Genomic DNA, 25,256 nt, shown 5'->3' with positions numbered 1-25,256 from the left:
ATTTATCTTCCGTTCACTATGACAGGTGAGAACATGAAGCCTTTCTTCACTCAGCAGGTCAGAGGGCATCAGACGTCTCCAGGACCAACTATGACAGAGCAACGAGCAATGTCGCTGTGCTGGGGAAAGAGCGGAGTCAACAACATCAAAGACCTTGCAAGTTAAAACAGGAAGTACTGTATTTTCTATGGCGCTGTGGATTGCTCTTCAGCTACCAATAGATATGAATAGTTCAGCTATGAATTCCAGCAATTTAAGAAGATATATTATTTGAAAAGCTCAAATGGTGACGCAGTTTTAAAAATATGATGTAATTTGAAATGTAGTCGCCATCGCGAAAAAGTCAAAAAGTCATTCAGGTGGTGAGATGTGGTCGACAAGTTATCCGGAGATGACAGATGACATTTCTGTGAGGTTACCACTGTAGTGTTCCAGCACCGAGGCAGAGCTGGCCTTTGGCAGAGCCTGCCTACCCAGCGCCGATCAGCACGCCTCACGCACACACACACGCATACTGTATAGAATCTGCTTCTGTGATTGGCTAGCCCCTCATATCAGCCCCAGTTCCCAGTTAACAGGAAGACATAAAGACAAATGGGTTTGATGGTGATGAGATTCATTTACTAGCAATGCTGCCTCTTTGATGTATACTTGACAACCTGAGTGGTGCCTCAAACTGTCTGTGGATGTGGTTGAAAGGCCCCTTTTAAAACCCCCTGGGTATGGTGTGGTTTAGTGTTGTGGTCTGTTTGGCAATCAGCCAGCTATTCAAACTCCCCCATTGGTCATGCAGAGTAAAACTCTCAGGTGAACACACCCAGCAGGGATTTGAAGGCATTTTACAACAACTGTGAAAGAGCTGGTTTTGGGAGCTGAATAGAGCCATGATCAAAATACATTATAGGGGTGGACACACTCATTCTGTCTAAGTGGTACTGTAGAAGAGAGAAGGAGAGGGAACCTGTCCTGACAAACATTTCAATGGTACAAACAATGAAGGATGAGACTAAAAACAAACAAGACTAAAAACATACTGTAGTATGTATAAGCTGGAAGTAGAAGCCTAAGTGTTGTTGTCCATTAGTTTACTCCAATTAGGGGAGGGGTGGTAGGGTTAGGAGAAATAATAAAGGAAAATATATTATATATATAATTAAAATAATATATTTACAAAAAAAAGTATTGTGGATTGGAAATTATGTAAACAAATACATTGATAGAAGCCACAATCTCTCTGCAATATTAAATAAACAATACTCCACACTAGATGCTATCTAGAACCTAAAAGGATTATTCGGCTCTCCCCAAAGGAGAACCCTTTGAAGAACCCTTTTGGGTTCCAGGCAGAACCCTATTAGGTTCCATGTAGAAACCTTTCCCGATAGGGTTCTACATGGAACCCCAAAGAGTTCTACTTAGAACCAAAAAGGATTATCCTATGGGGGCAGCCAAATAATTATTTTAGGTTCTAGATAGCACCTTTTTTTCCCCAAAATGTGCAGTTTAGACAAACACACAACTATTGTAGATGCTAGAGCTACAAGGACAGCGGTTGGGCAGGGAGCCCCATCTTTTGGCTGGTATGTAAATTCACTGTGGCGGTGCCTGGGTCTGTGTGCGCCCTGCTTTCTTGGTGGTGGAGGAGTGTCTCTGTCTCCTGACTGACTGACAGACAGACTGAATGCATCTCCTGCTGGGCTCTGCTGCTTCACTTTGCACCTCTTACTTCTGGGACAGTGCTCAAGGATACACCCAGGGAGGGACGGGAACATTTCTAATTATTACGGCAATTATAATCATCCCTGTATTTCAGCAGCAGCAGAGGCTCTCTCTCTCTCTCTCTCTCTCTCTCTCTCTCTCTCTCTCTCTCTCTCTCTCTCTCTCTCTCTCTCTCTCTCTCGACTCCCTTCGTCAGACTGGTAGACAGACTGCTTCTGCACAGAACAGTAATCAACATTTCTCTCTTCATCATCTCACTGGTGGATGAGGTAAAGCAAAAAGCCTCTTCACCTTGCCTCACTAGTGGATCTAATCAGACACAGCTAGCTAGAGTAGCTTCCTCTAGCCCAACCCCAGGGGAAAGGTAATACATTATGGATCTCAGTAAACAACGTTATCTCTCTCCGAGGAGCTATACTCTATAGAGGACAGTCAACTGTAGTAAAGATGGTCTGTGTTCATGTGTAGGTATTCTGTGTTTGGTAGATATACTAGGGATTATAATAATCTCGCCTTTCTCACACGGACGTATGTTCCTAAAACCCTCACAAACTTTTACAGATGCACAATTGAGAGCATCTTGTCGGGCTGTATCACCGCCTGGTACGGCAACTGTACTGTCCGCAACCGCAGGGCTCTCCAGAGGGTGGTGCGGTCTGCCCAACGCATCACCGGGGGCAAACTACCTGCCCTCCAGGACACCTACAGCACCCGATGTCACAGGAAGGCCAAAAAGATCATCAAGGATAACAACCACCTGAGCCACTGCCTGTTCACCCCGCTACCATCCAGAAGGCGAGGTCAGTACAGGTGCATCAAAGCTGGGACCGAGAGACTGAAAAACAGCTTCTATCTCAAGGCCATCAGACTGTTAAATAGCCATCACTAGCACATTAGAGGCTGCTGCCCTATACATAGACTTGAAATCACTGGGCACTTCAATAAATGGAACCCTAGTCACTTTAATAATGTTTACATATTTTGCATTTCTCATCTCATATATATATACTGTATCCTATTCTATTATATTCTACAGTATCTTAGACTATGCCGCTCTGACATTGCTCGTCAATATACTTATATATTCTTAATTCCATTCCTTTACTTAGATTTGTGTGTATTGGGTATATGTTGTGAAATTGTTAGATATCACTGCACTGTCGGAGCTAGAAACACAGGCATTTCGCTACACCCGCAATAACATCTGCTAAACATGTGTATGTGACCAATAAAATTTGATTTGATTTGATGTACGAACACACCCTCCTACGGCACCCTACCTCCTCCCACTGGTGGATGTATCTGATGAGCCTGGACAGCCTGAGCAGTCTGAGCAGGCTGAGGATCTTGGTGAAGCGGACGATCCTCAGCGCCCGGGCCGTCTTGTAGAAGTCTGAGTCGATGCGCGTCTCCACGATGAGGAAGATGTAGTCCACAGGTATGGAGGAGATGAAGTCCACCACGAACCAGCTCCTCAGGTACTTGATCTTGATCTGTTGTGGGTCCAGGATGATCTCGGTGTTGTCCTCCTTGACGATGCCAGTGCGGAAGTTGAGCACCAGGTCCATGAGGAAGAAGGTGTCTGAGATCACGTTGAAGATGATCCAGGGGGGGGTGTGTTCGTCTTTGAAGAAGGTGATGCCCACCGGGATGACGATCAGGTTCCCCACCATCAGCAGCAGCATGGTCAGGTCCCAGTAGAACCTAGAACAGGAGGAACCACAGAGAGCTTAGAACCTGGGAGAGAACATGAGGAACCACAGACAGCTTAGAGCCTGGGAGAGAACAGGAGGAACCACAGAGAGCTTAGAACCTGGGAGAGAACATGAGGAACCACAGACAGCTTAGAGCCTGGGAGAGAACAGGAGGAACCACAGAGAGCTAAGAACCTGAGAGAGAACATGAGGAACCACAGAGAGCTAAGAACCTGAGAGAGAACATGAGGAACCACAGAGAGCTAAGAACCTGAGAGAGAACATGAGGAACCACAGAGCTAAGAACCTGAGAGAGAACATGAGGAACCACAGAGAGCTAAGAACCTGAGAGAGAACATGAGGAACCACAGACGGCTTAAAACCTGGGAGAGAACAGGAGGAACCACATAGGGATGTTGATCGGGTTCCCCACTATCAGTAGCAGTATAGTCAACTCCAGCAGCACCTGGGAGAGACAGGAATTGGGGCGAGAGGATTTAGGAGAAAAGAAGATCAACAGCTACCTCTCCCTGAGAAGTACCGCTACCACTGATCACATTAAATGTACATACTGTAAGCTACAGCAGCTACAGTGGGGAGAACAAGTATTTGATACACTGCCGATTTTGCAGGTTTTCCTACTTACAAAGCATGTAGAGGTCTGTAATTCTAATGCTAATTAATTACTTAAAAATCATACAATGTGATTTTATGGATTTTTGTTTTAGATTCCGTCTCTCACAGTTGAAGTGTACCTATGATAAAAATGACAGACCTCTACATGCTTTGTAAGTAGGAAAACCTGCAAAATCGGCAGTGTATCAAATACTTGTTCTCCCCACTGTATCTAGGATGAGCGGTTAGTTTTAAACTATCACATAGACTGTACTGAACTGCTTTATGCCGCCACTGCCATTCAACATTTTCAATAATGAACGTGGTTTAGGATTGTGTACACTATGGCCATGTGTCTTGACCCGCCACTAAATCCTGTCCCGAAGGCCTTTAAAAAAAAATGTTATATAAAATATGTAATTAAACTAACTGTTAAATCCAAGATACAGCAAATTTGAACCTGTGTGACTCATGGCTGTCACAACGTGTTCACATGTTATCCTACTGCGGCTCTCGTGAAGGAGAAATGGCCCACACATGCAGCCTAGCCTCCTAGTCTGTGGTTGCTGGGCGCACATTTAAAAAGGTCAACGAGGGTTAAATGTTGATTACAAAGTGTGGCGTGACCTTGTCCATCTTCCCAGTCGCAGTTAGGTTATAAATTACACCCTCTGTCCGCTTTGTAATTGAATCCAGATTGGTTGTGTTGTATAAATGATGATATACAGTATCCTTGGTGCTCTATAGATGGCACCGAGGGAGCGCGTCCCGGATTGTGAACTGGTTCTTGTGGGTAGGGCAGGATGATTTAACCACTCAAGTTTAACTGGCCCCATAAAAATCCATCTCAGAGCAAAACCAATTTAAAGCAGAGACCCAGAAGAAATGAAAAATATACTATTCACAATGTTGATGGTTGCTTTGCTGTGATGCCTCTCAGTGGAGATGAACATTCCAATTGCCTCTGAGATCACTGTGCTGCCTGTCTGTGGACACATTACTTTGAAATAAACATTAATTACAGGGATATTACACACACAGCTGTCTAAGACAGTTGAGCCGCATTGTGCCATGGATTATGGTTTACAAAAAACATAAATACACACGCACACATACGCGTGCACACAAGCGCACACACACACACACACACACACACACACACACACACACACACACACACACATACACTCTCCCACACACGCACGCACGCACACACTGACACACACTAAACTCCCTCTCGCTTACACACTGCCACACGAAACAGTGACAGTAATTGGAATTCTTCAAAGTAAAAGGGTATCCACGGTTTCAGTTTCTTGTCAAGCGGAGTTATATTTAGAAAGACGTTTCTGCCACTGTGTTTGCTCATGTTAAGATTTAAAGCCCAAGAGGACAAGACAAAACTTCAAAGGAAATAACATGTACACGGGTAATGACATTTACTCTTCGTATTCCCCATGTCAGGAAGAAGTATGTGAGTTGACATCATGAACACAAAACAGCTTGCTGACAGGCTGGAGGTGCACCAATAGCCCTTAATGCCGCTGCAATCACTATGTGCTAATATATCCATTTATTTTTGTACCAACACCTGCTCATTGTCCTCGCCACTTTTCTGCCAGTTTCATGGTGACCTCAGAGGACTTGACTGCCGTGAAGAAACAAACAGAGACATCAGGAAGTAGAAAAAGCCCAGCTGGCAGACTGTCTTGTCTGTTTGGACAGAGAGATAGCGAGGAGGCTGAGAAGAGACCGGGGGAGGCTGTGGAGAGGCAGAGAAGGAGGGCTCCTCCACATGCTTAAGGGTCTCAGAGAGAGGGATGGAGGGGTATGCAAGCTACTGTCAGGATCCCCTGAGAGGGCCTGGGGCCAAGAGAGGGGACACACACCTGTGTGAACTCCACCTGTTCCCTTGGATGAAGAAATGGGGTATTTGTGGTCAACAGCCTTCCCAAGCCTCTGGTCAAGTACTGTACATACTATAGCCTACTACAGACATCAACCATGTGTCTGTCCCCCGATACGTCATGTCTCTAGGTCTCCCCAATGTCAGAGATTCACAACCGTGGTGATGAAGGTCGTGACCCACGATGAAAATATTGTGGAACAAACAACCAGGTTTCCATCCAACCTTTTTATGCGAGGGTCGGACAAAACAAAACACGCCAGACAAGGTGGGATCTTTTTGTGTCTGTTAAAATGTATTATGCAAGAAATGGAGGTGGAAACGCCTTTATGCTCAAATATTGATATAGTAAGTCAACTAGGAGGATGATATGTTGTGTGGTCCTCCCACTACGACTCTGGAAAGCATGCAGTTTATTATTATTATTATTATGATGAACTTCACAGGATGGTGAAAGTGCACAGTGATGAGCTTGATGCTCCTTTCCAATAAATATTGAGGGTCTTATTCTGGTGACATGATGATCAATGCTTGGCTGCCATTTTGACAAATAAAAATAATCTGTCTCTTTGTCCATAATAATCTCATCATGAAGTAGTCTATACCTGCACTTTATCTGTGACCTGTTGGCCAAGACCAAAGTGGGCACATTTGCTATTTAACGCAATAATTTTTTGTGGAAAAACCATCGGTAGAGTTGAAAATGCGATGGAAACCTTTTTCAACTGTGTTTGTGAATCAGTACATGGGAATTTCACCGCAAAAGTTATTTTTATGTGCACTACGTCATCATGCACAGCGTTTTATACGCAAAACGTCAATTTGATGGAAACATCTCTGGTAGAAAAATGTGCATATTGTTTTTATGCAGACTTTAGAGTATTCACACTACCATCTGTCGCCAATTGGATGGAAATCTAGCTACTAACCAGGTTTCCATCCAACATTTTTACGCGAGTAAAGTACATGAGGGATAAAAACAGTTCAAGACAGGCCTGATGGAAACAGAAAACTTTGCAAATGTCGACAAAACAAAGCACACTAGACAAGGTGGGATCTTTTTGTGTCCGTAAAATTAATTATGCGAGAAATGCCTGTATGCGCAAATATTGATATAACAACCACCTTATCGAAGTAAAGTTGAAGTCACGCGATGACATGGTGTGTGGTCCTTCTACTACGACTCGGGAAACCAGGCAGTTTATTAAGCTACAGATGAAATAAATGATGAACTTCACAGGGTGGTGAAAGTACACAATGATCTTGATGCTCCTTTTCAATAAATATCGATGGTCTGATGATTCTGGTGACATGATGATCGATGCTTGGCTGCCGTTTGACAAATAAAAATGATCTTGCTCTTGTCCATAATAATCTCATCATGTAGGCTAGGAACTGTTGACTAGAGTACAAGTGCCAAGACCAGAGCGGGCTTAACAACACATATTGTTAACAGACAGATTAATTCACTTAATCACAATTCCAGTGGGTCAGAAGTTTACATACACTAAGTTGACTGTGCCTTTAAACAGCTATGAACATTCCAGAAAATGATTTCATGGCTATAGAAGCATCTGATAGGCTAATTGACATCATTTGAGTCAATTGGAGGTGTACCTGTGGATGTATTTCAAGGCCTACCTTCAAACTCAGTGCCTCTTTGCTTGACATCATGGGAAAATCAAAAGAAATCAGCCAAGAATTCAGAAAATAAATTGTAGACCTCCACAAGTCTGGTTCATCCTTGGGAGCAATTTTCAAATGCCTGAAGGTACCACGTTCATCTGTACAAACAATAGTACGCAAGTATAAACACCATGGGACCACGCAGCCGTCATACCGCTCAGGAAGGAGACGCATTCTGTCTCCTAGAGATGAATGTGCTTTGGTGCGAAAAGTGCAAATCAATCCCAGAACAACAGCAAAGGACCTTGTGAAGATGCTGGAGGGAACAGGTACAAAAGTATCTATATCCACAGTAAAACGAGTCCTAAATCAACATAACCTGAAAGGCCGCTCAGCAAGGAAGAAGCCACTGCTCCAAAACAGGCATAAAAAAGCCAGACTACGGTTTGCAACTGCGCATGGGGACAAAGATCGTACCTTTTGGAGAAATGTCCTCTGGTCTGATGAAACAAAATAGAACTGTTTGCCATAATGACCATCGTTATGTTTGGAGGAAAAAAGGGGAGGCTTGCAAGCCGAAGAACACCATCCCAACCGTGAAGCATGGGGGTGACAGCATCATGTTGTGGGGGTGCTTTGCTACAGGAGAGACTGGTGAACTTCACAAAATAGATGGCATCATGAGAAAGGAGAATTATGTGGATATATTGAAGCAACATCTCAAGACATCAGTCAGGAAGATAAAGCTTGGTCACAAATGGGTCTTCCAAATGGACAATGACCCCAAACATGCTTCCAAAGTTGTGGCAAAATGGCTTAAGGACAACAAAGTCAAGGTATTGGAGTGGCCATCACAAAGCCTTGACGTCAATCCTATAGAAAATTTGTGGGCAGAACTGAAAAAGTGTGTGCGAGCAAGGAGCCCGACAAACCTGACTCAGTTACACCAAAATGGGCCAAAATTCACCCAACCTATTGTGGGAAGCTTGTGGAAGGCTACCCGAAACATTTGACCCAAGTTAAACAATTTAAAGGCAATGTTACCAAATACTAATTGAGTGTATGTAAACTTCTGACCCACTGGGAATGTGATGAAAGAAATAAAAGCTGAAATAAATCATTCTCTCTACTATTATTCTGGCATTTCACATTCTTAAAATAAAGTGGTGATCCTAACTGACCTAAAACAGGGAATTTTTTACTTGGATTAAATGTCAGGAATTGTGAAAAATGTAGTTTTAAATGTATTTGTATTTGGCTAAGGTGTATGTAACCGTCCGACTTCAACTGTATATACAAAAGTATGTGAACATCCCTTGCAATTATTTCAGCCACACCATTGCTGACAGGTGTATAAAATCGAGCACACACCGCCATGCAATCTCCATAGACAAACATTGTCAGTAGAATGGCCTTACTGAAGAGCTCTGTGACTTTCAACGTGGCACCGTCATAGGATGCCACCTTTTCAACAAGCCAGTTCGTCAAATGACTGCCCTGCTAGAGCTGCCCCGGTCAACTGTAAGTGCTGTTATTGTGAAGTACAAATGCTAAGGAGCAACAACGACTCAGCCGCAAAGTGATAGGCCACACAAGCTCACAGAACAAGGCTGCCGAGTGCTGAAGCGCGTAGCGCATAAAAATCCTCTGTCCACAGTTGCAACACACACTACCGAGTACCAAACTGCCTCTGAAAGCAACGTCAGCACAAGAACTGTTTGTCTGGGGCTTCATGAAATGGGTTTCCATGGCCGAACAGCCCCACACAAGCCTAAGATCACCATATGCAATGCCAAGCATCAGCTGGAGTGGTGTAAAGCTCGGCGCCATTGGACTCTGGAGCAGTGGAAACGCGTTCTCTGAAGTGATGAATCACGCTTCACCATCTGGCAGTCCAACGGACAAATCTGGGTTTGGCGGATGCCAGGAGAACGCTACCTGCCCGAATGCATAGTCCCAACTGTAAAGTTTGGTGGAGGAGGAATAATGGTCTAGGGCTGTTTTTCATGGTTCTGGCTAGGCCCCTTACATCCAGTGAAGGGAAATCTTAACGCTACAGCATACAATGACATTTTAGGCGATTTTGTGCTTCCAACTTTGTGGCAACAGTTTGGGTAAGGTCCTTTCCTGTTTCAGCATGACAGTGCCCCCGTGCACAAAGCGAGGTCCATACAGAAATGTAATTTTTTCAAGATCAGTGTGGAAGAAATTGACTGGCCTGCACAGAGCCCTGACCTCAACCCCATCGAACACCTTTGGGATGAATTGGAATACCGACTGCAAGCCAGGCCTAATCGCCCAACATCAGTGCCCGACCTCACTAATGCTCTTGTGGCTGAATGGAAGCAAGTCCCCGCAACAATGTTCCAACATCCAGTGGAAAGCCTTCCTCGAAGAATGGAGGCTGTTATGGCAGTAAAGGGGAGACCAACTCCATATTAATGCTCAGGATTTTGGAATGAGATGTTTGACGAGCAGGTATCCACATACTTTTGGTCATATAATGTATGTATTGGTATTTCTATTCAAGAATCAAGGACACACATTTGGTTCTGTGTAAATGTGTGTGAGTTGTGTGTCTCTCTGTGTGTGTGTGTATATATGTGTGTGTGCGTGCTCTTTTTACTTTTCACGCTTGCTATTGCCTTCTAATGGAGGTCAGCCCACCTAAACATAGCAGGGATCCATTTACTGTGTTTCATTATGCATTGGGATCCTGACATAGAGGAACATTGTTCTATAAATATAGATAGACTGAGCAGCGAGCGCAGGGCAGGGCAGGGTGGTGGACGAACATCGCAAAGGCACAAAATCCCTATCTCTATGTCTGTCTGAAAGCACTGACTTGTGGATTGATAGCTTTTCCCTGTATAAAACAAAAGGCAGTGTCCTTCATGGTGATATCAGTGCAGGCAGAGGTACGCTGCTGCGGTGTAGGGAGAGAGGGGGAGGAGAAGGATGCTAGGGAGAGAGCCATAGAGAGAGGGAGGGAGCGATAGAGAGAGGGAGAGTTTGAGGGAGGAGAGAGAGAGAGATCCAGAGAAGGAGGGAGCGATAGATAGGGAGAGATAGGGGAAATGACCCCGGTTGCATAGCTTACACCTGAGTTGTTATAGTGCTGGGGAGGGACTGCTCACTGTCATGACGACAGACCGTGACATTTCCATGCCTGCTCGTCTACAGAGACAGAGGTACGGTCCACACCGTCTGCTCTCCTGGGAAGAGACCAAGGACTGCAGACCCATGTTTTTACCCTCAGAGTGCCTCCTGCTACAAGATAAACCTCTCTCCCACTCGCCACCCTGTCCTGGAGATAGCTACCTGGGGCCACACTAGCCCAGCCTGGTGTCAACGTCACACTGGGGCTCTGACATCACCCACGGAGGACTAGAGCACTGCACGTACTCACACACACTCCTATCACCCAATATGAACATGTTGAAAAGGCATAAAGGATCTACAGCCGGTTTGTTTGTGTGTGTGTGTGTGTGTGTGTGTGTGTGTGTGTACGTGCGTTGCCCGCGGGGTGCCGTCTCTACCTGTTGGCAGACATGCTGGGAGAGTGATGGCATGGCATCCAGGTAGGTTGTCTGTCAGGTGCTCTAGCCTTGCAGACAGAGACAGCAATGAGGAGCAGTGTGTGTGTGTGTTTGTGTGTTCCTCTTCATTTGGCATGGCGTCAGACTGAATGAGGAGCAGTGTGTGTGTGTGTGTGTGTGTGTGTGTGTGTGTGTGTGTGTGTGGGTGTGTGTGTGTGTTCCTCTTCATTCGGCATGGCGTCAGACTGAATGAGGACAGTGTGTGTGTGGCGTCAGACTGAATGAGGAGCAGTGTGTGTGTGTGTGTTCCTCTTCATTCGGCATGGCGTCAGACTGAATGAGGACAGTGTGTGTGTGGCGTCAGACTGAATGAGGAGCAGTGTGTGTGTGTGTTCCTCTTCATTCGGCATGGCGTCAGACTGAATGAGGACAGTGTGTGTGTGGCGTCAGACTGAATGAGGAGCAGTGTGTGTGTGTGTTCCTCTTCATTCGGCATGGCGTCAGACTGAATGAGGACAGTGTGTGTGTGGCGTCAGACTGAATGAGGAGCAGTGTGTGTGTGTGTTCCTCTTCATTCGGCATGGCGTCAGACTGAATGAGGAACAGTGTGTGTGTGTGTGTGTGTGTGTTCCTCTTCATTCGGCATGGCGTCAGACTGAATGAGGAGCAGTGTGTGTGTGGCGTCAGACTGAATGAGGAGCAGTGTGTGTGTGTGTTCCTCTTCATTCGGCATGGCGTCAGACTGAATGAGGACAGTGTGTGTGTGGCGTCAGACTGAATGAGGAGCAGTGTGTGTGTGTGTTCCTCTTCATTCGGCATGGCGTCAGACTGAATGAGGACAGTGTGTGTGTGGCGTCAGACTGAATGAGGAGCAGTGTGTGTGTGTGTTCCTCTTCATTCGGCATGGCGTCAGACTGAATGAGGACAGTGTGTGTGTGGCGTCAGACTGAATGAGGAGCAGTGTGTGTGTGTGTGTGTTCGTTCGGCATGGCGTCAGACTGAATGAGGAGCAGTGTGTGTGTGTGTTCCTCTTCATTCGGCATGGCGTCAGACTGAATGAGGAGCAGTGTGTGTGTGTGTGTTCGTTCGGCATGGCGTCAGACTGAATGAGGAGCAGTGTGTGTGTGTGTGTTCGTTCGGCATGGCGTCAGACTGAATGAGGAGCAGTGTGTGTGTGTGTGTTCGTTCGGCATGGCGTCAGACTGAATGAGGAGCAGTGTGTGTGTGTGTGTGTTCGTTCGGCATGGCGTCAGACTGAATGAGGAGCAGTGTGTGTGTGTGTGTGTGTTCGTTCGGCATGGCGTCAGACTGAATGAGGACAGTAGAACAACAGTGTGTGGTGTTCCTGCTCTTCCTTCCCAGAGAGCAGCAGCACAATCATTCCCACTGTAAATGTGACTCTGGCTGATTGAATGACTGATGTTGATCTATTTATGAATATGAAAAGCAGTTCCCCTCTTGAATAATTCATGTCCTTGTTTTGTGTTTTTTTCTCTCCCTTACCTAGTTCTTGTGAGTTGCTGTTTTGTGTGAGGATGAGGAATCCTCGTCAGAAGTGCTGATTCGCAATTTGCCTGAGGATGCGGCCCCATGTCACATTAGCCACAAGCAGCACACACTGCCTGCATCAATTTGACAACCGGCCACTGGATACTCTAACCCGTCTTAGGGGTGTCACTACTGTACTAAGGGGACAGTGAACAGTTGGCTTGACTGTGTGTGTGTGTGTGTGTGTGTGTGTGTGTGTGTGTGTGTGTGTGTGTGTGTGTGTGTGTGTGTGTGTGTGTGTGTGTGTGTGTGTGTGTGTGTGTGTGTGTGTGTGTGTGTGTGTGTGTGTGTGTGTGTGTGTGTTTATGTCTGTTGGTGTGTGCAGTGGCGGGAATCCATTAACCCTTAGGCCTCTTCTGTCAGGCAGTTATTAGCTATTAGAAGGACAACACAGCCATACATTTTCAAGACACCACGCACGCACGCACTCACGCACGCAGGCGCACACACACACACACAGACACACACACACACACATTGCATAGCCGTTGTGCAAGACAGTTCTCCATTGGGCCAGTTGGCACACTATGAGACAATAACAGGAGGAAATTGAAGTGTCCAGGAGAGAATCGTGTTAAAAGGGTTAATCCTATTTTTGTTGACACCCCGCTCCGATGAACTGCAATGACGGCACTGACTTTGCTAAGCACAGCCGGCGGTCACTGACACTGGGGCTACGCAGTCGAAGGTGGCTATTTTTAGGTGAGACTGACCGTTTTATCAGTCCTGAGCACTGCCGCTATCGTAAGAAGAATTCACCGGAGAGAAAGCACCAAATCTCCCCAACCTTGGGGTGAGAAAAAACAGATGATTTACTAAACACCAACATGAGAAAGGGGGAATCTAATGAATGGAACAACCCTTTCCTAATACTGCAAAATATATGAATAATACCATTAATAAGATTACAATAGCCAGGTGATGATGGACCACAGAAGGATTTTCATCCAGGTAAAAAAAAACTGTTCTGTAAGAGTCTCCCAGCTGCACCTAAACTCCAGTGCAGAGACAGGTTTGACCTCTGATGCTAAAGCTGGTAGAGATCTATACTGTCTAAGGCCTTGTCTATATTCAAGTCAGAGTTAAGAGAGCACATATTCTGGGATTCGACAGCTAAGAAGAGTCCAATCCTTTTGCATATAGACTGAGAATGCATACTGGTAACTGTCAAGCGCATAATGACCTCCACTGTGACCAGTGACTGGAAAACACATGCAATGTACCGCTTATTCATGAAATATGAACCACTTCCAAAGACAAATACTAATCAAATCAAATTGTATTTGTCACATGCGCCGAATACAACAGGTAGACCTTACAGTGAAATGCTTACTTACAAGCCATTAGCAACATTATGCAGTTTTAAGAAAATACCTTTAAAAAAGTAAGAGATAAGAAAAACAAATAATTAAAGAGCATCAGTAAATAACAATAGCGGGGCTTTATACAGGGGGTACCGGTACAGAGTCAATGTCAATGTGCAGGGGCACCGGTGTCGAGGTAATTTAGGTAATATGTACATGTAGGGAAGATAATAACAGAGAGTAGCAGCAGCGTTCTGGGGGGAGGGGGAGGGGGAAATGCAAATAGTCCGGGTAGCAATTTGATTAGCTGTTCAGGAGTCTTATGGCTTGGGGGTAGAAGCTATTTAGGAGCCTCTTGGACCTAGACTTGACGCTCCCGTACTGCTTGCCGTGCGGTAGCAGAGAGAACAGTCTATGACTAGGGTGGCTGGAGTCTGACAATTTTTAGGGCCTTCCTCTGACACCGCCTGGTATAGAGGTCCTGGATGGCTGGAAGCTTGGCTATCGGTGATGTACTGGGCTGTACGCACTACCCTCTGTAGTGCCTTGTGGTCGGAGGCCGAGCAGTTGCCATACCAGGCAGTGATGCAACCCGTCAGGATGCTCTCGATGGTGCAGCTGTAAAACCTTTTGAGAATCTGAGGACCCATTCCAAATCTTTTCAGTCTCCTAAAGGGGAATAGGTTTTGTCGTGCCCTCTTCACGACTGTCTTGGTGTGTTTGGACCATTCTAGTTTGTTGTTGATGTGGACACCAAGGAACTTGGAGCTCTAAATCTGCTCCACTATAGCCCTGTCTATGAGAATGGGAGCGTGCTCGGTCCTCCTTTTCCTGTAGTACACAATCATCTCCTTTGTAGTGATCACGTTGAGGGAGAGGTTGTTGTCCTTGCACACATGGTCAGATCTCTGACCTCCTCCCTATAGGCTGTCTCATCATTGTCGGTGATCAGGCCTACCACTGTTGTGTCATCAGCAAACTTAATGATTGTGTTGGAGTCGTGCCTGGCTGTGCAGTCATGAGTGAACAGGGAGTACAGGAGGGGGCTGAGCACGCACCCCTGAGGGGCCCCCGTGTTGAGGATCAGCGTGGCGGATGTGTTGTTACCTTCCCTTACCATCTGGGGGTGGCCCATCAGGACGTCCAGGATCCAGTTGCAGAGAGAGGTGTTTAGTCCCAGGGTCCTTAGTTTAGTGATGAGCTTTGAGGGCATTATGGTGTTGAATGCTGAGCTGTAGTCAATGAATAGCATTCTCACATAGGTGTTCCTTTTGTCCAGGTGTGAAAGGGCAGTGTGGAGTGCAATAGAGATCGCATCATCTGTGGATCTGTTGGTGCGGTATGCAAATTGGAGTAGGTCTAGGGTTTCTGGGATAATGGTGTTGATGTGAGCCATGACCAGCAATTCAAAGCAGTTCATGGATATAGACGTGAGTGCTACGGGTCGGTAGTCATTTAGGCGGGTTACTTTAGTGTTCTTGGGCACAGGGACTATGGTGGCCTGCTTGAAACATGTTGGTATTACAGACTCAGACAGGGAGAGGTTGAAAATGTCAGTGAAGACACTTGCCAGTTGGTCAGCGCATGCTCGGAGTACACGTCCTGGTAATCCGTCTGGCCCTGCGGCCTTGTGAATGTTTATCTGTTTAAAGGTCTTACTCACATCGGCTGCGGAGAGCGTGATCACACAGTCGTCCGGAACAGCTGATGCTCTCATGCATGTTTCAGTGTTACTTGCCTCGAAGCGATTATAGAAGTTATTTAGCTTGTCTGGTAGGCTCGTGTCACTGGGCAGCTCTCAGCTGTGCTTCCCGTTGTAGTCTTTAACCTTTTGTCAATAGGGGGAGCTGTTAGCACTATTTTTTTCTTGACGTTTCCAAATTAAACTGCCTCGTACTCAATTCTTGCTCGTACAATATGCATATTATTATTATTATTGGATAGAAAACACTCTCTAGTTTCTAAAACCGTTTGAATTATGTCTCTGAGTGAAACAGAACTCATTCTGCAGCACTTTTCCTGCCAGGGAGTGAGATTTCAGAAATCTCGGCCTCTGTTCCTAGGTCAGTTTATAAGTCCCTGTGAACGCTGTGGGGCTACAAACACTGCCTACGCCTTCCTCTAGATGTCAGCAAGTGGTGACAATTTGAATGGAGTCGATTGCGCAATCTGGGACCTTATATTAGAGCCTGGGGCGGAAGTGCCTTTCTTTTCAGCCGTGCGCTCGACGCAGAGTGGACGTCGGACTGGCCTCCTTCCAAGCTTTGGTTTAGCCACTTCTATATCCCCGGTCATGTTTTTATTCGTTATAGGTGTTAAAGACATCATAAGGTAGTTAATTTAAACCGATTTATAGCAATTTATATCCGTTTATTGCGATTTTCTGGCATTTCTTTGTGACGCACTTTCAAGAGTTGGACACTTTTCCGGTCCATGCCGAACGTTAGTGGCCATTTCGACAGGACAAGAGGACATCTTTCGACCAAAAGACGATTAGACCGGGGAAAGGACACCTTGCCCAATATTCTGATGGAAGCTCAGCTAATAGTAAGAACTATTTATGCTGATAAATCGTTGTTCTGTTGAAAAATGTTAAACGCATAAGCCGCCATTTTTTTTGGGGTAGCTTCGATTTAGCGCACCCTGTATTGCGCAGTAAGGATAATTTTAAAAATGTAATTCAGCGATTGCATTAAGAACTAATTTGTCTTTCAATTGCTGTCCAACTTGTATTTTTTTAGTCAAGTTTATGAATAGTTTTCGATAAAAATAGGTGTCTTTCCAAGATGGCGCCGGGCAGATTGCTTGAGTAGTTGGACAGTATTTCCATTGTGTAAGCACGATTTGTGCCGCTAAATATGCACATTTTCGATCAAACTCTATATGGATTGTGTAATATGATGTTACAGGACTGTCATCTGAAGAATTCTGAGAAGGTTAGTGAAAAAATTAATATATTTTGGTGGTGATAACGTTATCGCTATTTTTGCCTTGAATCAATGCTGGGGTAATGATTGCACTTGTGGTATGCTAATATAACGATTTATTGTGTTTTCGCTGTAAAACACTTAGAAAATCTGAAATATTGTCTGGATTCGCAAGATCTGTGTTTTTCTATTGCTGTACGCTGTGTATTTTTAAGAAATGTTTTATGATGAGTAATTAGGTAATACACGTTGCTCTCTGTAGTTATTCTAGTCGATTTGTGATGGTGGCTGCAATGGTAAACTATGATTTATACCTGAAATATGCACATTTTTCTAACAAAACCTATGCTATACAATAAATATGTTATCAGACTGTCGTCTGATGAGGTTGTTTCTTGGTTAGTGGCTATTTATATCTTTATTTGGTCGAATTTGTGATAGCTAGTGATGGAGTCAAAAACTGGTGGAGTAAAAAAAAAAGTGTCTTTTGCTAACGTGGTTAGCTAATAGATTTACATATTGTGTCTTCCCTGTAAAACATTTTAAAAATCAGAAATGATGGCTTGATTACCAAGATGTGTATCTTTCATCTGGTGTCTTGGACTTGTGATTTAATGATATTTAGATGCTACTATTTACTTGTGACGCTATGCTAGCTATGCTAGTCAGCTTTTTTACTGGTGGGGGTGGTGGGGGGTGCTCCCGGACCCGGGTTTCTGAGGAAGTAGAAGTTAATAGTTTGCAAGCTCTGCCACATCCGACGAGCATCGGAGCCGGTGTAGTACGATTGGATCTTAGTCCTGTATTGATGCTTTGCCTGTTTGATGGTGTGTCGGAGGGCATAGAGGGATTTCTTATAAGCTTCCGGATTAGAGTCCCGCTCCTTGAAAGCGGCAGCTCAACCCTTTAGCTCAGTGCGAATGTTGCCTGTAATCCATGGCTTCTGGTTGGGGTATGTACGTACAGTCACTGTGGGGACGACGTCCTCGATGCACTTATTGATGAAGCCAGTGACTGATGTGGTGTACTCCTCAATGCCATCGGAAGAATCCCGGAACATATTCCAGTCTGTGCTAGCAAAGCAGTCCTGTAGTTTAGCATTGGCTTCATCTGACCACTTTTTTATAGACCGAGTCACTGGTGCGTCCTGCTTTAATTTTTGCTTGTAAGCAGGAATCAGGAGGAAAGAATTATGGTCAGATTTGCCAAATGGAGGGCGAGGGAGAGCTTTGTACGTGTCTCTGTGTGTGCAGTAAAGGTGGTCTAGAATTGTCTTTCTTCTGGTTGCACAGTTAACATGCTGATAGAAATTAGATAAAACTGATTTAAGTTTCCCTGCATTAAAATCCCCGGCCACTAGGAGCGTCGCCTCTGGATGAGTGTTTTCCTGTTTGCTAACAGCGGTATCCAGCTCATTGAGCGCGGTTTTAGTGCCAGCATCGGTCTGTGGTGTTGTGTAGACAGCTATGAAAAATACAGATAAAAACTCTAGGTAGATAGTGTGGACTACAGCTTATCATGAGATACTCTGCCTCAGGCGAGCAAAACCTTGAGACTTCCTTAGATATCGTGCACGAGCTGTTGTTCACATATATGCATAGGCCTCCGCCCCGGGTCTTACCAGAGGCTGCTGTTCTGTCCTGCCGATGGAGTGTATAACCCGCCAGCTGTATGTTCTTAATGTCATCGTTCAGCCAAGACTCTGTGAAATAAGATATTACAGTTTTTAATGTCCCGTTGGTAAGATATACGTGATTTCAGCTCATCCCATTTATTTTCCAGTGATTGATCGTTAGCTAGCAGGACGGAAGGCAAGGGCAGATTAGCCACTCGTCGCCTGATCCTCGCAAGGCACCCTGATCTTTTTCCACAAAATCTCTGTTTCCTTCTCCAGCGAATAACGGGGATCTGGTCTTGGTCGGGTGTCTGTAGTAGTATATCCCTCCCGTCCGACTCATTGAAGAAGAACTCTTCATCCAGTTTGAGGTGAGCAATCGCAGTTCTGATGTCCAGAAGCTCTTTTCGGTCATAAGAGACGGTAGCAGCAACATTATGCACAAAACAAGTTACAAACAACACGAAAAAACTAAATAGCATGGTTGGTTAAGAGCCGATAAGACGGCAGCCCTCCCCTCCGGCTCCATCCTTCTCTAAGACCCTATAATTAAACAAAGCCACACAACAAAGCTAGAGAGCAAGCAATAAGTCCATCTAAAATATGTATCAGTTTTGGATGCTCAATCGTTCTCTTATGAATATCAACAAGCTAATCAACGTAGCCACTGCAGAATAAACAGCAGTACAAGGGAGACCGAACGTTTGAAGGAGTCGAAGAGGACTTTCTCCACCGCCCAGCACCCCGGTAGCATATGACAATTTTTTTCTATTAAAAGGTGCTGCTGGCTGGCGCCACCAGTAGAGAGAGGCACAGTGTTCCTGTCCTTGTCCCTGGTCGCAGTGCACAGAGTCCTTCACACACAACAGAGTCCATGCCCAGAGCAGAGCAGAGTAGAGGACGGCCCGTTATTTACCTGCTCGGGGGAATAAAAGACTCTACAAGGATACTCCGCAAGCAGCGCAGTCAGCAACTCACTGTGCCCTCCACAAAAACAAAAGGACCACCGTGCACAGTCCATAGGCCTACCAGAGGAGAACACAGTCCATAGGCCTAACAGAGGAGAAACCAGTCCATAGGCCTACCAGTGGAGAACACAGTCCATAGGCCTAACAGAGGAGAACACAGTCCATAGGCCTACCAGAGGAGAACACAGTCCATAGGCCTACCAGAGGAGAACACAGTCCATAGGCCTAACAGAAGAGAACACAGTCCATAGGCCTAACAGAGGAGAAACCAGTCCATAGGCCTACCAGAGGAGAACACAGTCCATAGGCCTACCAGAGGAGAACACAGTCCATAGGCCTGCCAGAGGAGAACACAGTCCATAGCCTACCAGAGGTGAACACAGTCCATAGGCCTACCAGAGGTGAACACAGTCCATAGGCCTACCAGAGGAGAACACAGTCCATAGGCCTACCAGAGGAGAACACAGTCCATAGGCCTACCAGAGGAGAACACAGTCCATAGGCCTACCAGAGGAGAACACAGTCCATAGGCCTACCAGAGGAGAACACAGTCCATAGGCCTACCAGAGGAGAACACAGTCCATAGGGCTACCAGAGGAGAACACAGTCCATAGGCCTAACAGAGGAGAACACAGGGCATAGACACAGTCTGAAATTACATTAAATTCTATATAAATAGTGTACTACCTTCAACCAGGGCCTATAGAATAGTGTGCCATTTGAGATGCACCCACAGACTTCTCTTCAGCCTGCTCTCATCCCCTTGACTACATACAGCTGGATCTCCATTCTCTACTTCCTGCCTACTTGCCATTTTGCCCCCTAATTGCATCCATCTTTATTATCAAGATCCATTGTTATCTATGTACTGTATCTCCCAAGAGGACTTGTTGGATGTCATGTCTTGGGTTCTTCTATCAGTCAACCACTGAGTGTTGATGTGGGAGCGTGAACAGCGCACAGTGCTGGGTGCCTCCTATACACACATCACCCTGTTTCCCAGGAGAGAGTGAACAGCTGTCTCCTAAACCAGATGAAGAGCTAACCTAATGTACTACCGTAGCTGCCATTATATTAGCAGGCAGTCACATTGTAGGTCACACTGTCACCTTGCTGCTCACTTCCCCGGCCCCCAATCTCAACCCCCAGTCCCATGTAGCCCCAGCCCCACTTCCAGGCACCAGCCTTATACCCCAGCCTTGGCACCAGAGCCCCCCTCACTACTCAGCCCTAGCCTAGCTCAAGCCCCAGCCCTCCCTCCTATCACCAGCCCCCTCACTCCCCTAGCCCCGACCCTGTCAATTATCTTTCCCAACCAGGTGATGTAATCAGCAAATGGAGCCGCAGAAATGAAAGCCGTTTCTATCCATCTCAGAGATGTTGATCCACGGTCAGAGTGAGAGCGAGAGAAAGGGTGAGAGAAAATGTGGAACACGGAGAGAGAGAGAGGGAACCGAGAGTGAAAACAAGATGGTGCGAAACAAATGAGTGGGAGAGAAAGGTTGAGGACAGAATGAGGGAGGAATAATTCATCTCCTTATATTCTGCTCAGTGGATAAAGGAGCACATAATCTCTCCTCTTTTCATATACTGAGCCCTGTTGCTCGAAACTCCACAGAAATTGTAAGCACATTTTAGCACATTTTGTCCCACCCTCCCCCCAAAAAAGATATGGGTAAGAGGGAAAAATATAGCCAAAATTAATGCAGCTTAAAACCCAGCAGTTTATGGAAAACCCTTACTAAGAAGTCCCTTTAAGCATAAAATGAAATAAAAATGTGGGACGCAATGCAGAGTTGATCTGGTCTGCGTGAGAAGGCAAAAGCAGAGGCTTATCTGACTGTTAAACCAAATAGGAGCGGATTTATCTTGTTTATTTGTTATTTCTGTCATTTCTTGAGTGTATGTGCTAAATAGTGCAAATGCATTTGATTTATATTTAAATTTATTTCGCTGCCACCATCTTCCCTTTTCAGTCTTCCCTGGCGGGTGCTAATAACAGCTCGGGAAAATAATCTAACTGATTTACAAATAACAGATGTCTTTGGAGACGGGGAAGACAAATGGGAGAGTCACACCAACACTGCATGTCTCTTAATCCAGCAATCTTTCTCAGTCTTCTAGTCAGACGGCAAGCGTAGCGTGAGGGTGGGAGGAGGCGAAACACATTGCGGCTGGGGAACGGGGAAGTACTTCCTGTGAATCATGGCAACCACACAGACAGGGCTCTTTATTCTGCTAGACTCCACTCAGACCCTCCATAAGTGGAGAGGTTGTTGCACTGAGTAGGAGCCCCACTGGTTCCCTATCGTTTAGTAGTACTCTAGCAGGCAGCACTGCTACTGCTGCCAACGGCCTGGTGAATAGAGGCCACGTCTGTTTCTCAAACATGACTGGTCTGAGAAAGGCAAGATAACAAACATTTTGCAAGAGGGTTCTTCTATCAGTCAACCACGGATAGTGGACACTATCTATAGACACTCACTATCTATAGACACTCACTATCTTCAGACACTCACTATCTTCAGACACTCACTATCTTCAGACACTCACTATCTTCAGACACTCACTATCTTCAGACACTCACTATATACAGACACTCACTATACAGTGGGGCAAAAAAGTATTTAGTCAGCACCAATTGTGCAAGTTCTCCCACTTAAAAAGATGAGAGAGGCCTGTAATTTTCATCATAGGTACACTTCAACCATGACAGACAAAATGAGAAAAAAACACGGACTTTCAACTCCCTCCAAAGATTTTCTATGGGGTTGAGATCTGGAGACTGGCTAGGCCACTCCAGGACCTTGAAATGCTTCTTACGAAGCCACTCCTTCGTTGCCCGGGCGGTGTGTTTGGGATCATTGTCATGCTGAAAGACCCAGCCACGTTTCATCTTCAATGCCCTTGCTGATGGTAGGCTTTGTTACTTTGGTCCCAGTTCTCTGCAGGTCATTCACTAGGTCCCCCCGTGTGGTTCAGGGATTTTTGCTCACCGTTCTTGTGATCATTTTGACCCCACGGGGTGAGATCTTGCGTGGAGCCCCAGATCGAGGGAGATTATCAGTGGTCTTGTATGTCTTCCATTTCCTAATAATTGCTCCCACAGTTGATTTCTTCAAACCAAGCTGCTTACCTATTGCAGATTCAGTCTTCCCAGCCTGGTGCAGGTCTAGAATTTTGTTTCTGGTGTCCTTTGACAGCTCTTTGGTCTTGGCCATAGTGGAGTTTGGAGTGTGACTGTTTGAGGTTGTGGACAGGTGTCTTTTATACTGATAACAAGTTCAAACAGGTGCCATTAATACAGGTAACGAGTGGAGGACAGAGGAGCCTCTTAAAGAAGAAGTTACAGGTCTGTGAGAGCCAGAAATCTTGCTTGTTTGTAGGTGACCAAATACTTATTTTCCACCATAATTTGCAAATAAATTCATTAAAAATCCTACAATGTGATTTTCTGGATTTTTTTTTCTCATTTTGTCTGTCATAGTTGAAGTGTACCTATGATGAAAATTACAGGCCTCTCTCATCTTTTTAAGTGGGAGAACTTGCACAATTGGTGGCTGACTAAATACTTTTTTGCCCCACTCTATATAGACACTCACTCTCTACAGACACTCACTCTCTATAGACAGTCACTCTCTATGGACAGTCACTCTTTATGGACACTATCTATAGACACACTCTCTACAGACACTCACTATCTACAGACACTCACTATATATATAAACTCACTCTCTACAGACACTCACTATATATAGACACTCACTATATATATAAACTCACTCTCTACAGACACTCACTATATATAGAAACTCACTCTCTACAGACACTCACTATATATAGAAACTCACTCTCTACAGACATTCACTATCTACAGACACTCACTATATATATAAACTCACTCTCTACAGACACTCACTATATATAGAAACTCACTCTCTACAGACATTCACTATCTACAGACACTCACTATATATAGAAACTCACTCTCTACAGACACTCACTATATATAGAAACTCACTCTCTACAGACATTCACTATCTACAGACACTCACTATATATAGAAACTCACTCTCTACAGACACTCACTATATATAGAAACTCACTCTCTACAGACATTCACTATCTACAGACACTCACTATATATATAAACTCACTCTCTACAGACACTCACTATATATATAAACTCACTCTCTACAGACACTCACTATATATAGAAACTCACTCTCTACAGACACTCACTATATATAGAAACTCACTCTCTACAGACATTCACTATCTACAGACACTCACTATATATAGAAACTCACTCTCTACAGACACTCACTATATATAGAAACTCACTCTCTACAGACATTCACTATCTACAGACACTCACTATATATATAAACTCACTCTCTACAGACACTCACTCTCTACAGACACTCACTATCTACAGACACTCACTATATATAGAAACTCACTCTCTACAGACACTCACTATATATAGAAACTCACTCTCTACAGACATTCACTATCTACAGACACTCACTATATATAGAAACTCACTCTCTACAGACACTCACTATATATAGAAACTCACTCTCTACAGACATTCACTATCTACAGACACTCACTATATATATATAAACTCACTCTCTACAGACACTCACTCTCTACAGACACTCACTATCTACAGACACTCACTATATATAGAAACTCACTCTCTACAGACACTCACTATATATAGAAACTCACTCTCTACAGACATTCACTATCTACAGACACTCACTATATATATAAACTCACTCTCTACAGACACTCACTATATATAGAAACTCACTCTCTACAGACATTCACTATCTACAGACACTCACTATATATAGAAACTCACTCTCTACAGACACTCACTATATATAGAAACTCACTCTCTACAGACATTCACTATCTACAGACACTCACTATATATAGAAACTCACTCTCTACAGACATTCACTATCTACAGACACTCACTATATATAGAAACTCACTCTCTACAGACACTCACTATATATAGAAACTCACTCTCTACAGACATTCACTATCTACAGACACTCACTATATATATAAACTCACTCTCTACAGACACTCACTCTCTAAAGACACTCACTATCTACAGACACTCACTATATATATAAACTCACTCTCTACAGACACTCACTATATATAGAAAGTCACTATATATAGAAACTCACTCTCTACAGACACTCACTCTCTACAGACACTCACTCTCTATAGACAGTCACTCTCTATGGACAGTCACTCTTTATGGACACTATCTATAGACACACTCTCTACAGACACTCACTATCTACAGACACTCACTATATATATAAACTCACTCTCTACAGACATTCACTATCTACAGACACTCACTATATATAGACACACTCGCTACAGACATTCACTCTCTACAGACACTCACTATATATAGAAACTCACTCTCTACAGACACTCACTATCTACAGACACTCACTCTCTACAGACACTCACTCTCTATAGACAGTCACTCTCTATGGACAGTCACTCTTTATGGACACTATCTATAGACACACTCTCTACAGACACTCACTATATATAGAAACTCACTCTCTACAGACATTCACTATCTACAGACACTCACTATATATAGAAACTCACTCTCTACAGACACTCACTATATATAGAAACTCACTCTCTACAGACATTCACTATCTACAGACACTCACTATATATAGAAACTCACTCTCTACAGACACTCACTATATATAGAAACTCACTCTCTACAGACACTCACT

General features: G+C 44.6%; 1 protein-coding gene across 1 annotated transcript in view; it reads right to left on the bottom strand.

The window, feature by feature from the left end:
• The window catches only part of LOC120052450 (potassium/sodium hyperpolarization-activated cyclic nucleotide-gated channel 4-like), a 56,411-nt gene that overhangs the window by 9,703 nt on the left and 21,452 nt on the right, over positions 1-25,256 (bottom strand). The window contains exon 2 of the mRNA XM_038999370.1: positions 3,000-3,423. Within this exon, the coding sequence (XP_038855298.1) occupies positions 3,000-3,423 (424 nt within the window). The remainder of the gene's footprint in view (positions 1-2,999; positions 3,424-25,256) is intronic.

The sequence above is a fragment of the Salvelinus namaycush genome, chromosome 1 (genome assembly GCF_016432855.1).
Source record: "Salvelinus namaycush isolate Seneca chromosome 1, SaNama_1.0, whole genome shotgun sequence".
Classification (NCBI taxonomy): domain Eukaryota; kingdom Metazoa; phylum Chordata; class Actinopteri; order Salmoniformes; family Salmonidae; genus Salvelinus; species Salvelinus namaycush.
Note: the sequence above shows the minus strand (reverse complement) of the source record. Positions and strands in the feature narration are given on the sequence as shown.